This window comes from Eptatretus burgeri, chromosome 8 (genome assembly GCF_056783735.1).
Source record: "Eptatretus burgeri isolate ZD-2024b chromosome 8, Ebu_testis_v1, whole genome shotgun sequence".
Lineage (NCBI taxonomy): Eukaryota > Metazoa > Chordata > Myxini > Myxiniformes > Myxinidae > Eptatretus > Eptatretus burgeri.
The window spans coordinates 101,118,532-101,131,696 of record NC_140968.1 but is presented as its reverse complement, the minus strand read 5'-3'; the positions used below and the strand labels follow the sequence as shown (position 1 = coordinate 101,131,696).

Here is a 13,165-nt window from a genome sequence, read left to right as displayed (position 1 = left end):
AAAAAAAATAAAAAAAAATTAACAATGCCCTGACATTCATGGCCATTTACCAGGAACGTATCCCCCGTGAATAGCGTGGTCCATATATATATATATATATATATATATATATATATATATATATATATATATATATATATACATATATATATATATATATATATATATATATATATATATATATATATATATATATATATATATATATATATATATATATATATATATATATATATATATATATATATGTGCATGGCTCACAAAGTGGGTACACATACTGTTACACGAAGGGCAAAAAATAAATAAAAAGTTTAGGGAAACATGAAATGCAACCCATTATGTTAATCTGCATGTATTCAAATAGCTAAATCTAAATTTTTAGACCTGCAGCACATCCGGTTTTAAAGTTACCACTGAAAATATACAACACTGTAAATATATGTTCGAATTTCGAGCTTGGCATCAGCGTTATGTACGGAATCAGATGAAAAAAAACAACGTAAATATTATATTTTGGGATAAGAAACAGAATTTTTTTACTCTGCCTTTTTAAACAGGCTCAATATGTGACAGGAAAAAGAAAAAAAAACACACATTTTGAGAGAGTCCGATGTTATAAATTACGAAGAAAACACAGACGAGTTCAGTAGCAAAGAAAGCCACACTTGAAAGCGAAAAATAACGTTAAAATCGAATCTATTTTTCAAACTTCTGAACATAATCACTTTAAACATGAAAAGAAAAACATAATTCTTTCCTCTCGGATCCTCACGAAGGACCAAAAAAATTCTAGCGTTGGTTAAAATGAAGAATTATCAGACAAATGCAAGTCACCTCGTTCGGCTCGGCGTCCTCACGCTGGATTCGTACGTTACGGCTCTCGCAAAGACACGGACACAAAGACAAACGCTGCGCTCGACGACGAATGGAAATATGCTGACACGCTTGCAAGTGCCTATTATATCCATCAATCGGGGAAGTTTGCAAGAACGCAAGATTTTCTAATGTTCGCGTTATTAGTGTCCGACGAGAGATGATTATTCGTACATAATGGGACTGACACGAAAATAAAGATGGGATTACTTGCAGTCCGAATTTTATTTTTCTGAACACAATTTTGATCTATATTTTTCTGCCGTTAGACTGTCATATTTCCAAGAATTTAAGGGAGATTTGGAATAAAAATCATAAGAAACATTATCAACATTGGACTCCTTATTTTTCTCGACTAGTACGTGCCCGTAAAAAAATAATAATAATAAAAAAATATATATAAATATTCCAACCGCGAGCAAGAAACAACAACCACACAGGCAGTTTCTTCGCTCTCGCGTGCCCGTACGTGCGTAGCCCGGAAGTTCGCATATCAGTTACGATTATTCGCAATTTAGGTTTTAATAGCCAATTATTCAATTAGCGCCAACGTATTTTACCTTTTCGCAATGTCGTCGCAAGGAAAAACAAAAAGAGAAGAGAAGAGAGAAAAAAATTTACTTCCTGGTTCGGAGCATACCAGCTCACTCTGATGTTACCGAAATTTATGCATCGTCTAATGTGAAAACGATCATAACTTGGGGCATTGTGTTTATCTATAAATGCGCATAAGAAATCGAGAAATTATTAGAATACACGAAGTCATCACTCTCCGGAAGCCCGTACGTTGTAACCCGTAATGGGGAACACTGCTGAGCTTCCCTTCCCATCGGCCACGCCCACGCACCAACGTATCTCGTCATTGGTTGGTAAATAAATGGCCATAACTTGGGAGGCACTTGTCCGATTAATATCAAACCTTGAAAAGGCACATACTCAGGTCCCCAGCAATATACCTGGCAAGTTTCAATTAGATCGGACCAGTGGTTGTCGAGAAACAGCGGTCACACACACACACACACACACACACACACACACACACACACACACACACACACACACACACACACACACACACACACACACACACACACACACACACACACACACACACACACACACACACACACACACACACACACACACACACACACACACCTGGAATTATAGATAGATGCAGTGGACACGAAGCGTTATGTACGAATCCATTATTTCATCGGATAGGGTAGATGCCAGAAAACCCGAATAGGGAGACAGAACATCATCAAAACATAAAAGAGACACCAAAGTTCACATTCTGAGTCACCACACTCAAAATAACTGTCACATAAGAAACGTACAGTAAAATAAAAATTTTATCAATCAAACTAACATTTCTAAGGTTAAAATACCCATATTCTGTTGCTTTAATCCATCTTTAATAAAACAGGGAAATGGAGAGTACGATATTGCCGGTTTCTACAGGTTCCCCAAGATGTCCACTTTCATTTCTGACCATTGATAGTTTGTCCAAGTACCTCATAATAGTTTTAAGTGGAATTTCCCACAAACATACTACAGCATACCCACTTTGTAAGCCATGCACATACATATATATATATATATATATATATATATATATATATATATATATATATATATATATATATATATATATATATATACCACCTGAACAACTTAGTTTGGCAAGGAACAATCGACAAAGAAATCAAGACTTCTTTGGTTGTTTTTTTTTTAACATTGAAATTTACATAAATCATCACAAAGAAGAACAACAACCTTTCCTTTTCAGAAGTGCAGCACAGTACATCTCTGCCCTGTTAGCATTTCAAGTTTGGAGAATCTCGATAATACTCATTGGTGGGACCGGTCTGCTCAGCGATCGCGCGGCTCAACATGCAAGGTGTATTTAACGTTCATCGCCTCCTTATATCCTTGGAATTAATGCTGAAGTACACCAATCTCAACGGTCTTCATCAGTCAGGAGGTAGGAGCTGTAGTTTAATGTGTGACTTTAATCAAAAAAAAACTAGAGAATTCAGAGAACACCTTACCGCACGCAATCTTGAAACAAGGACAAAGGCGGTGTCTTCGAGTCGCAAAATTAATCGATTGTGATGACTAAAACGCCGTAATATTTTGTCCCAGGAATGCTAAACGGAAAGGTTTTGAAAGTGCCAAAAAGGCGATTTGTGTTCAACAATGTTCAAGTACATAATTAAATTGAGATTAAAGATTAATGCAGCTGCAATTGATGCAGCTTCTATTACACCACCTTATTTAACACGTGACATTAATTCCTCATGCCTGTTGTTTCTTTCCTTCATGATGTCGTTAAAAACAGTGAGTTTCCTGCTTGGAATGATTTTATTTGTTTGGACCGTCAGATTGGCGGACAGATTCAAACAAATCTTGAAGCGGCGACACCGCTTAAAAATTCTCACTCCTCTCTGCGCGTGTGCGAGCGGGACAAATTCTGAGCCAAAGTACTGTTAAACGTCAGGTTTGTTTTCCGATTCATGTTGAAAATATAACATTAAATTTAAATGAAGACGTTTCTCTAACCCCACATGGTAATAATGATGTTTCCAAAAAATTTTTTTTTTTAAAGCAAAAAAAATACCTTACCTGCTTGGGAAGAATTGTCATTGTTGGGCAACTCCTGGGTTTGCTTCATTTCCATCCTGCAAAAAGGTAAAAAATAAAGCAATCAAACAACATTGACTTTGACGGTTCAGCATGGGCAGTTTGTTCAATCCCCACAGCGTGTCCACAACCGATAGCAAGTCACGCACCGTGCGGGAGGTAAAGCGCACATGCTTGGTGCATGGCAGAGGGGTGAAGAAGCCGTACAAATCACAGACGTAACAGCGAGAGGAAATAAAATAAATGACACCAGCGGATGCAAACTAAATGATGTCAAACAACACTCAGCATTTGGCAATGCAGACCGGCATATGAGGATTACAGATCTGAGAATAAATTATCTATATTGAAGTATATTGGGAGAATCTCGATAACATTCATTGGTGGGACAGGTCTGAGCAGACAGGTCCCACCAATGAGTGTTATCGAGATTCTCCCAATATTGAAGTAGATCTGCATGAACAGCATATAGCACAGACAGACAAACAGCCCTCAAAACTAATGAAAGGGTGCCTACACCCTCTGGTTCAAAACTTCTTGAACGATCCCAGGTCGTGGCCACTCGGTCGTCGAACGATCCCAGGTCGCAACCACTCGATCATCCAACAACCCTCAATTTGAGTTTTGGTCTTCAGGCAAACTTTAAGGTGGATCAGTAATTGGAGGTTCTTTTTGCATCGGTTTATCCAGGTTGCAAAGCAAACAATCAAAATAACTAGAAGAGCACTCGGTGGAGCACGTACCTCCACCATGTCATGCCTGACACACGAGAACGTATCGGGCCCAATACATTTTTGAAATAACATGCTATATATCATTTTTGGCCCTATCTCTCAATGGTGAAGAATCACTTGGAATATTAAATAATTCTTGTATCCAGATCCGGATTCGGATCGGAAACAAAATCGAATCAATTTGTCATGGTCACACACCGAACCTGTCCACAAAATTTCATTGGGATCCGTCCACAACTTTTGAAGATATTATGTACACAAACAAACAGACAGAAAGGGGTGAAAACATAACCTCCTTCACCTTCGGTGGCGGAGGTAATAAACAAACAATGAACCCGAAAAACAATGAACCCAAAAAACAATAAACCCTGTATGATGAGCACGGCAGGGCAGTTGGGGCAGATGCACTGTGAAGCCAACCAATCCTGGGATAAAAACAAACAACGTGGGATCTTGTAGGTGCCCGATGTAATGGCGATAGACGAGACACCCGGTCCATCGTCCATCCTTGGGACGGCACCCTTTGTGATACCCTGCCTCGGAAACACCAACCGGACAGGTTAAAGTCTGGTCGGGAATCGAACCCAGACAAGACAGTTATAAACTACACCCCCTCTGCACTATCTTATCTGACTTGTGAAAGCATGGCCGTAACTCCTTTATAAACTACAAAATACCACAGCAACGCTGGAAGGCTCGAAGAGGAGATATCCCATTAACCAGTGAAATGCTGTATTACATCATACTGGGGATGGGGTAGTGGGGTCTGTGGGGGCGGGGTCGTGGGGTCTGTGGGGGCGGGGTCGTGGGGTCGTGGGGTTTGGGGGGGCGGGGTCGTGGGGTCTGTGGGGGCGGGGTCGTGGGGTCTGTGGGGGCGGGGTCGTGGGGTCTGTGGGGGCGGGGTCGTGGGGTCTGTGGGGGCGGGGTCGTGGGGTCTGTGGGGGCGGGGTCGTGGGGTCTGTGGGGGCGGGGTCGTGGGGTCTGTGGGGGCGGGGTCGTGGGGTCTGTGGGGGCGGGGTCGTGGGGTCTGTGGGGGCGGGGTCGTGGGGTCTGTGGGGGCGGGGTCGTGGGGTCTGTGGGGGCGGGGTCGTGGGGTCTGTGGGGGCGGGGTCGTGGGGTTTGTGGAGAGGGGGGTAGTGGGGTTTGTGGGGGGGGGGTAGTGGGGTTTGTGGAGAGGGGGGTAGTGGGGTTTGTGGGGGCGGGGTAGTGGGGTTTGTGGGGCGGGGTAGTGGGGTTTGTGGGGCGGGGTAGTGGGGTTTGTGGGGGCGGGGCAGTGGGGTTTGTGGGGGCGGGGCAGTGGGGTTTGTGGGGCGGGGCAGTGGGGTTTGTGGGGGCGGGGCAGTGGGGTTTGTGGGGGCGGGGCAGTGGGGTTTGTGGGGCGGGGCAGTGGGGTTTGTGGGGCGGGGCAGTGGGGTTTGTGGGGGCGGGGCAGTGGGGTTTGTGGGGCGGGGCAGTGGGGTTTGTGGGGGCGGGGCAGTGGGGTTTGTGGGGCGGGGCAGTGGGGTTTGTGGGGCGGGGCAGTGGGGTTTGTGGGGCGGGGCAGTGGGGTTTGTGGGGGCGGGGCAGTGGGGTTTGTGGGGCGGGGCAGTGGGGTTTGTGGGGGCGGGGCAGTGGGGTTTGTGGGGGCGGGGCAGTGGGGTTTGTGGGGCGGGGCAGTGGGGTTTGTGGGGCGGGGCAGTGGGGTTTGTGGGGGCGGGGCAGTGGGGTTTGTGGGGCGGGGCAGTGGGGTTTGTGGGGCGGGGCAGTGGGGTTTGTGGGGCGGGGCAGTGGGGTTTGTGGGGCGGGGCAGTGGGGTTTGTGGGGCGGGGCAGTGGGGTTTGTGGGGGCGGGGCAGTGGGGTTTGTGGGGCGGGGCAGTGGGGTTTGTGGGGCGGGGCAGTGGGGTTTGTGGGGCGGGGCAGTGGGGTTTGTGGGGCGGGGCAGTGGGGTTTGTGGGGGCGGGGCAGTGGGGTTTGTGGGGGCGGGGCAGTGGGGTTTGTGGGGGCGGGGCAGTGGGGTTTGTGGGGCGGGGCAGTGGGGTTTGTGGGGGCGGGGCAGTGGGGTTTGTGGGGCGGGGCAGTGGGGTTTGTGGGGGCGGGGCAGTGGGGTTTGTGGGGCGGGGCAGTGGGGTTTGTGGGGCGGGGCAGTGGGGTTTGTGGGGCGGGGCAGTGGGGTTTGTGGGGGCGGGGCAGTGGGGTTTGTGGGGGCGGGGCAGTGGGGTTTGTGGGGCGGGGCAGTGGGGTTTGTGGGGCGGGGCAGTGGGGTTTGTGGGGGCGGGGCAGTGGGGTTTGTGGGGCGGGGCAGTGGGGTTTGTGGGGGCGGGGCAGTGGGGTTTGTGGGGGCGGGGCAGTGGGGTTTGTGGGGGCGGGGCAGTGGGGTTTGTGGGGGCGGGGCAGTGGGGTTTGTGGGGGCGGGGCAGTGGGGTTTGTGGGGGCGCGGGGTAGTGGGGTTTGTGGGGCGGGGTAGTGGGGTTTGTGGGGCGGGGTAGTGGGGTTTGTGGGGGCGGGGTAGTGGGGTTTGTGGGGCGGGGTCGTGGGGTTTGTGGGGCGGGGTCGTGGGGTCTGTGGGGCGGGGTCGTGGGGTCTGTGGGGGTGGGGTCGTGGGGGCGGGGTCGTGGGGTCTGTGGGGCGCGGGGTCGTGGGGTCTGTGGGCGGGGTCGTGGGGTCTGTGGGGCGGGGTCGTGTTGTGGGTTTGTGAGGCGGGGTCGTGGGGTTTGTGGAGGGGGTAGTGGGGTTTGTGGGGGCGGGGCAGTGGGGTTTGTGGGGGCGGGGCAGTGGGGTTTGTGGGGGCGGGGCAGTGGGGTTTGTGGGGCGGGGCAGTGGGGTTTGTGGGGTAGTGGGGTTTGTGGGGCGGGGTAGTGGGGTTTGTGGGGCGGGGTAGTGGGGTTTGTGGGGGCGGGGTAGTGGGGTTTGTGGGGGCGGGGTAGTGGGGTTTGTGGGGGCGGGGTAGTGGGGTTTGTGGGGCGGGGTAGTGGGGTTTGTGGGGGCGGGGTAGTGGGGTTTGTGGGGGCGGGGTCGTGGGGTTTGTGGGGGCGGGGCAGTGGGGTTTGTGGGGGCGGGGCAGTGGGGTTTGTGGGGGCGGGGCAGTGGGGTTTGTGGGGCGGGGCAGTGGGGTTTGTGGGGGCGGGGCAGTGGGGTTTGTGGGGCGGGGCAGTGGGGTTTGTGGGGGCGGGGCAGTGGGGTTTGTGGGGCGGGGCAGTGGGGTTTGTGGGGGCGGGGCAGTGGGGTTTGTGGGGCGGGGCAGTGGGGTTTGTGGGGGCGGGGCAGTGGGGTTTGTGGGGGCGGGGCAGTGGGGTTTGTGGGGGCGGGGCAGTGGGGTCTGTGGGGGCGTGGTCGTGGGGTTTGTGGAGTCAGAGATCACTCCCTCCAGATCACAAACATGTGGAAAAAAAAAAATCCGTTTCCTTTCCGAAAACTTGTTGAGAGTTTCAACTTTCTATGTTACCTCAATCACTAGATCACCACCACCTCTGCTCGGCTGGTTAACTCACCAATACACTCCACACACCATGGACGGCCTCTGCCCTCCCACATTTATGAAAACGCTGACAAAGTTCCCAATAATCATTGCTCCATGTAACTCGAGGGACACACTCACAGGTGCCTGGTATTGACTTAGCGGTCAGGATGTCTGCCTTAGGATCTTCGGCTCTTGAGTTTGAGCCCCGTCGGTCGCTAAATTAACCAACACGAGGTGGGGTTGACTCAACCTGTCATCCTTCCGAGGTCGGCCAAATGAGTACCAGAGTACCGATGGAGGGGCACAGCATCAGCGGCACATCCGTACCTCAACAAAATGATAGCCACACGGCAGCCAAAGGTGCCATTCGCAAGAACAACAAGAACAAGAAGCAGATGAAGATGAAGATGAAGATACTCACGGATGTGCACGACACGCTTCGTAAAACACGTTCAAAAACACCGCAACTGGAGCAACAATGACATCACTTCCGGGTCAACAGGAAGGCCCACACTCCACTAACCCCACTACCCACACTCCACATTGACCCTTCACCACTGGAAGTCTTTTAATTAACAATATTAAACAAACAAATAACACCACGAGTACTGATATATACACACTCCCTCCCGATCTCAATCCAATACATCGGACAATTAACGGCCGGAAGTCAATTTCAAACAACTCAAAGCTAAATACAACACTGTACACACTGTACAACATAACAAAGCTGTGGCTTCACGCTTTTCGACCGTCGACCAACTTTCCCAGTGACAAAAGGCATTGAGCTTCGTGCGCGTCCGTCAAGAGCAGGGATATAAACCTTTTCTTCATTTCAACGAATCGTCAACGTTCGTGAACTTTGCGATCAATAACTAATAGTCGTTTTCCGCTTTATCCATCCGTACACGGCGTCGACAGATAATATGACTGAACGCACAATTATATATCACACATCTATGATCGATTCCATTCAAACACGTTTTACCTCGGAAACGAAGCATATTCAAAACCACGTGACCAGATTCAAATTGCCAACGGTGACGTCATTAAGCCGTGAAACGCTGTACTTATAATCACAAGGGGTTTTTTTTTTTTTTTAAAGTTCGAACAACGTACGTCTCCGGGTATGCGAGTGTAAAACGATTGCCAAAAACAGATAACTTGACAAAAAAAAAAACAATCAACGCGGAAACATTGTCTGCTTATACACCGCCCATAAATTCGTCGCTCTGAGGACAAAGAACGGATAAATATTGAAAGGTAATATTCTGGTCAGGACGTGTCAAAATATAACCGTACACGGACATCGAATAATAGTTTACATAACAGGGGCGTGTCGGCTTGTGAGCATTTCATTGGTTGGAGGATGTGAACATCGATTTGAATCCCACTGAACACCCAAACACCCGTCTTCATGGCTTGCTCCGCTTGCCGAGCGAAAAGATTATTCCCCGATGATCAATGAGATAATAATTTAAATGTTCTCCAAAAGAAAACATTTAAAACCCATTGAATCAATGGGATGTGGCATGACGTCATAAAACAAGCTCAAATGAGCTCAGATCCTCGTCTTCTTAATGATGACGTCATAAAAACGAATATGACGTCATTGTGATGTATCAGGTTTGCGATAAATAATTATCTGTGCTAATGCCCGGCTCGATTCCCGCAAACAAAATTCAAACAGCTTGTCCAGTTTTTGGAGGTTATGGTATCGGCGATTTCCATTAACGGCGATATTATGACGTCACCTTTTTTTTCTAGGAAGAATTTCCAAAATCGGAGATGGTTACTGCCCGCGCGTGGGCTTTCTGCATATACATGGCAAGTTTCACGAAGATCCGATGAAAACTATGGATTGTGAAACAAAAAAATGTCAAAAAATAGGAATGACGTCATAAAAATTTATATGACGTCATAGTGATGTATCATATGTGCGGTAATTCATCTCTGCTAATGCCCTGTTCGATTCCCGCAAAAAGAATTCAAAAAGCTTGCCTAGTTTGAGATAATCTTTTCGCCGATTTCCCTTAGCGGAGATATTTTGACGTCATAACTTTTTTTTCTCAGAGGAATTTTCAAAATCGGAGATGGTTACTGTCTGCGCAGAGTATTTTTACATATATACGCCAAGTTTCAGGAAGTTTCGATGAAAACTGTAGGCTGTGAAACAAAAAAGTCCACAAGAACAACAACGTCAGACTTCGAGATCCTCCACGAGGACCTAAAAACGAACCCCCAAACAAGTTTCTGGAATTTACGTGTAAATTTAACCAGTCATGGCCTCCAGCCCTCCATACATATCATTTACATGGCACAGGAAGCCCCATGTCCGGTATCAGAGCCCAATGTGAAGCAACTTCATCAAACAGCACCAAATGGGGTTCAAACCCCCATCCCTCTGCATCACCTTTTGGATCAAGGCAAACAACGCAAGATACCTGAGATGAACACCTTCCACTATTGACCAACTCTGGTCAATGAATGTGTTTTTCAACCTTTTTAACTCCCTGGCTGTGCTCTCACCTGGATCCCCATTTAATTTTTTTCCTGCTGTCCCTCTTTCTCGTAGTCTTTGACCTGCCGCTAGCACGACAAATCCCTTTCGGAAACCCGTCACGGGAGGATCGAGAAACCCTGAAAACGACGGCCGGAAGCGAGGTTTGTGCGATTGTCAGTACATTGTGGGTTTCAGTACAATGTGAGAATAACTAAACTTACCGAAAGTTCTGGGTAGTTATGGACGGAAAGAGCCTCCTTTACAATCACACAAAATCGTGGGGAGTCGCATCCATGGTTCAAGAGGAGGGAATCGGGACGGGACGTAATACGCGAGTCTGAACCGACGAGAACCGCCCAAATCATCAAAATTTCAACATGGCGGATCAGACGAACCGGAAGAGCTGGGGCGTGGACTGGGGATAGAGCACCGTGGGGCGAATTTAGGAAAAGCATTTAACAGTCAGACACGTGTTGAATCACGATTGGCTAATCGTGCGGTGATATCCCGTTCAAAGTTAGTCGCCAATCTCCGAAGAGTGATTATCTAATGTGGATCAAAATCTAATCACAAGCGTTTAAAAAACACAAAGAAACTTTTACACGTCGGTGAGGGCATGCTAAGACCTGGAAGCATGGAAGCATTGCATGGAGGTTTACAATTGGTAGTTTACGTGGGACGGTGAATATGGATGCGTTAGGAGTTATTGAATTAGCTCAAGAGGAGGCAGAAGAGGGTATGGCATCATCTGGATAGCCCTTGTGCTCCGCGAGGTAACGACCCTTGTTTGGAGCCCAACATACGTTCATGGCCGGAGGGCGCTCTCAGAAACCTGCACCACATGCTAATCAAGGAGCCCCATCGCATAGCAAGGTTCAGGGGTAAATGCCATTTTCGGCTTCGGACCCTCATGGGGCGGGCCGACTTCTCAGGGTGACATCTGCGCGCCAATGGGAGTGCTGGGGAATGCCTACAGGGCATTTTGATCCGTCTTTTGGTGGCTCCTTCGTCGCGAGGGAGGTTGCCAAGTCATCTCTGCTCTGCTTTGTCCTTGTTCCTCTTCGCCAGATTCATTCCGCAGCCAATCTTCGTTCCACCAGCTTCGCTTTGCTTGCCTCTGTCTTCGTTCTGCTCAGTATCCATTAGTATTGACATTTACAGACTTTCTCATATGCCACGTGAAGCGATCTCCTCCCACGTTCTGCTTCTCCAATCTTCTGTCTTCTATCTCGCACAAATAGTGAAAGAGCAACTACGGATATGCACTCCTTCACTCTTTTTCTTCTTATCTGCATTACATTTGTATCTTATTTACACCTCAATTGCACCTCCCACTCACGCACCAAAGACGTCCACAGTTTTCTTCCTTCCTCCCCCTCCATAACGACTGGGAAGCGTGGACTTGTTGGTCACGCCAGGTATTGAAAGAGGTCGCAAACACCTCATGATGTCTCTCATCTTTCTGTGCTCTCTGATTTCCTCGGGTATGCGTCTGATGGCACCTGTCTTGTAATGTTTGCTGAAATTAAGATTGTAGAAGTTATTATCAGTGTAAGTCTGCTCTGTGTCCTGTCTTGCCTCTGTAAATATTTGCACACGTTGAAAATTTTTTTTTTTACCTGCTTGTGAATAAAGCCTTTTTTTGTTAGTATATCATAAATTGCATATGTTATAAATGCATCCAGGTTGTCCTGTCTTTTGCTCCGTTGGTCCAGCATGGTCTGCACGTTAGTTTAGACAGGAAGTTCTGCCCCACCATATTGGCTCTTGTTAGCAAGCGCACACTTACTGTATCGCTCGGCAGTAATCCGGGTGTGCGCTGAGGGCACGAGACCCCCCCTCTCCCTTGGTTCAGCCATACACAGGTAAGGTATCACGCGAAGTAGTGTAACCCTGCCAGGATTGGCAGTTCGTGGTTGCTGAGCAACCCGCCGGTGTGCAGAGTTATCTGTGCCCGGCAGCCTCAGGACTGGGGGTTCTGGAGGGACCCATGTGCTTCCCCTTGTGGCGAGCCTCGGACCCCGGATCTGTAACAACATAAAAGGAGCTCGGTCTCGGTGTCATGTCAGGTATGGAAGCATGTGCCAGAACAGCGCGTCGCTGCGTCCACTTTCCACCGGTACTCCAGGGGCCTCCGTCTGGCCATCCCTCAGGCAGATGCCAGGCCCATCCCATCTCCTTGAGATGATGGTCAACCTGCTGCAACCACGAGGAACGTGGTCGGCCCATTGGCCTCCTCCACTCACAAGACTCCCTCGCTGAGAGAATCTGGTCAGCAGGATCAGCATCAGTAAAATGAGCCACATGTCCATACAGCTGCAGCTGACGCTCACGGACTATGCATGTAACAAATGTCATCCGAGTCTCTCTCAGCAACCGCATGTTGGACACAAAATCCGACCAGCGATAGCCAAGGATTCTCCAAAGAGACCTGGTACCAAAGGAATTAGGTCTCCGTCTCAGATCCTTGGTCAGAGTCTAAGTCTCGCATCCATAGAGCAAGACTGGAAGCACCAAGGACCTGAAGACTCGGACTTTCGTCCTCCCGCACAGGTACCGGCAGCACCACACCCCATGATCCAGTGAATCCATGACTCCCAGGCCCGACCCAGACGTCTCCTGACCTCTGACTCACAGCCAGCAGAGACATGAATATCACTGCTAAGGTAAGCCAATTTCTCCATGACCTCAACATCCTCACCACAAACAGACACAGACAGGACAGCAGCATCCAAGATGTCATTGAAAGCCTGGATCTTAGTTTTGACACAAGAAACCCATAATCCCAGCGGCTCCGACTCCTCATTCAGCACCTTGAGGGCCCCCAAAAGGATATCTAAAGTCTCTGCAAAGATGACTGCATCATCTGCGAAATCAAGGTCCGAGATCTTGACATTCCCAAACGATGCACCACAGCTTGATCTCTCCGACATCCTCCCCAGAATCCAGTCCATACAATTGCTGAAAAGTGT

At 48.7% G+C, this 13,165-nt stretch overlaps 1 protein-coding gene across 9 annotated transcripts in view; it reads right to left on the bottom strand.

The window, feature by feature from the left end:
• RNF216 (ring finger protein 216) overlaps positions 1-13,165 on the bottom strand; it is a 101,247-nt gene that overhangs the window by 86,617 nt on the left and 1,465 nt on the right. For 2 of the 9 annotated variants that reach the window (XM_085893281.1, XM_085893283.1), the window contains exons 2-3: positions 11,983-12,220; positions 3,502-3,557 (exon numbers count right to left, since the gene is read on the bottom strand). In XM_085893281.1, the coding sequence (XP_085749407.1) occupies positions 3,502-3,556 (55 nt within the window). In that variant the 5' untranslated portion in view covers position 3,557; positions 11,983-12,220. Of the gene's footprint in view, positions 1-3,501; positions 3,558-8,111; positions 8,390-8,513; positions 8,653-8,678; positions 8,776-11,982; positions 12,221-13,165 lie in introns of those variants that run through there. The other 7 variants (XM_085893279.1, XM_085893285.1, XM_085893286.1 and 4 more) reach the window with 7 other exon arrangements.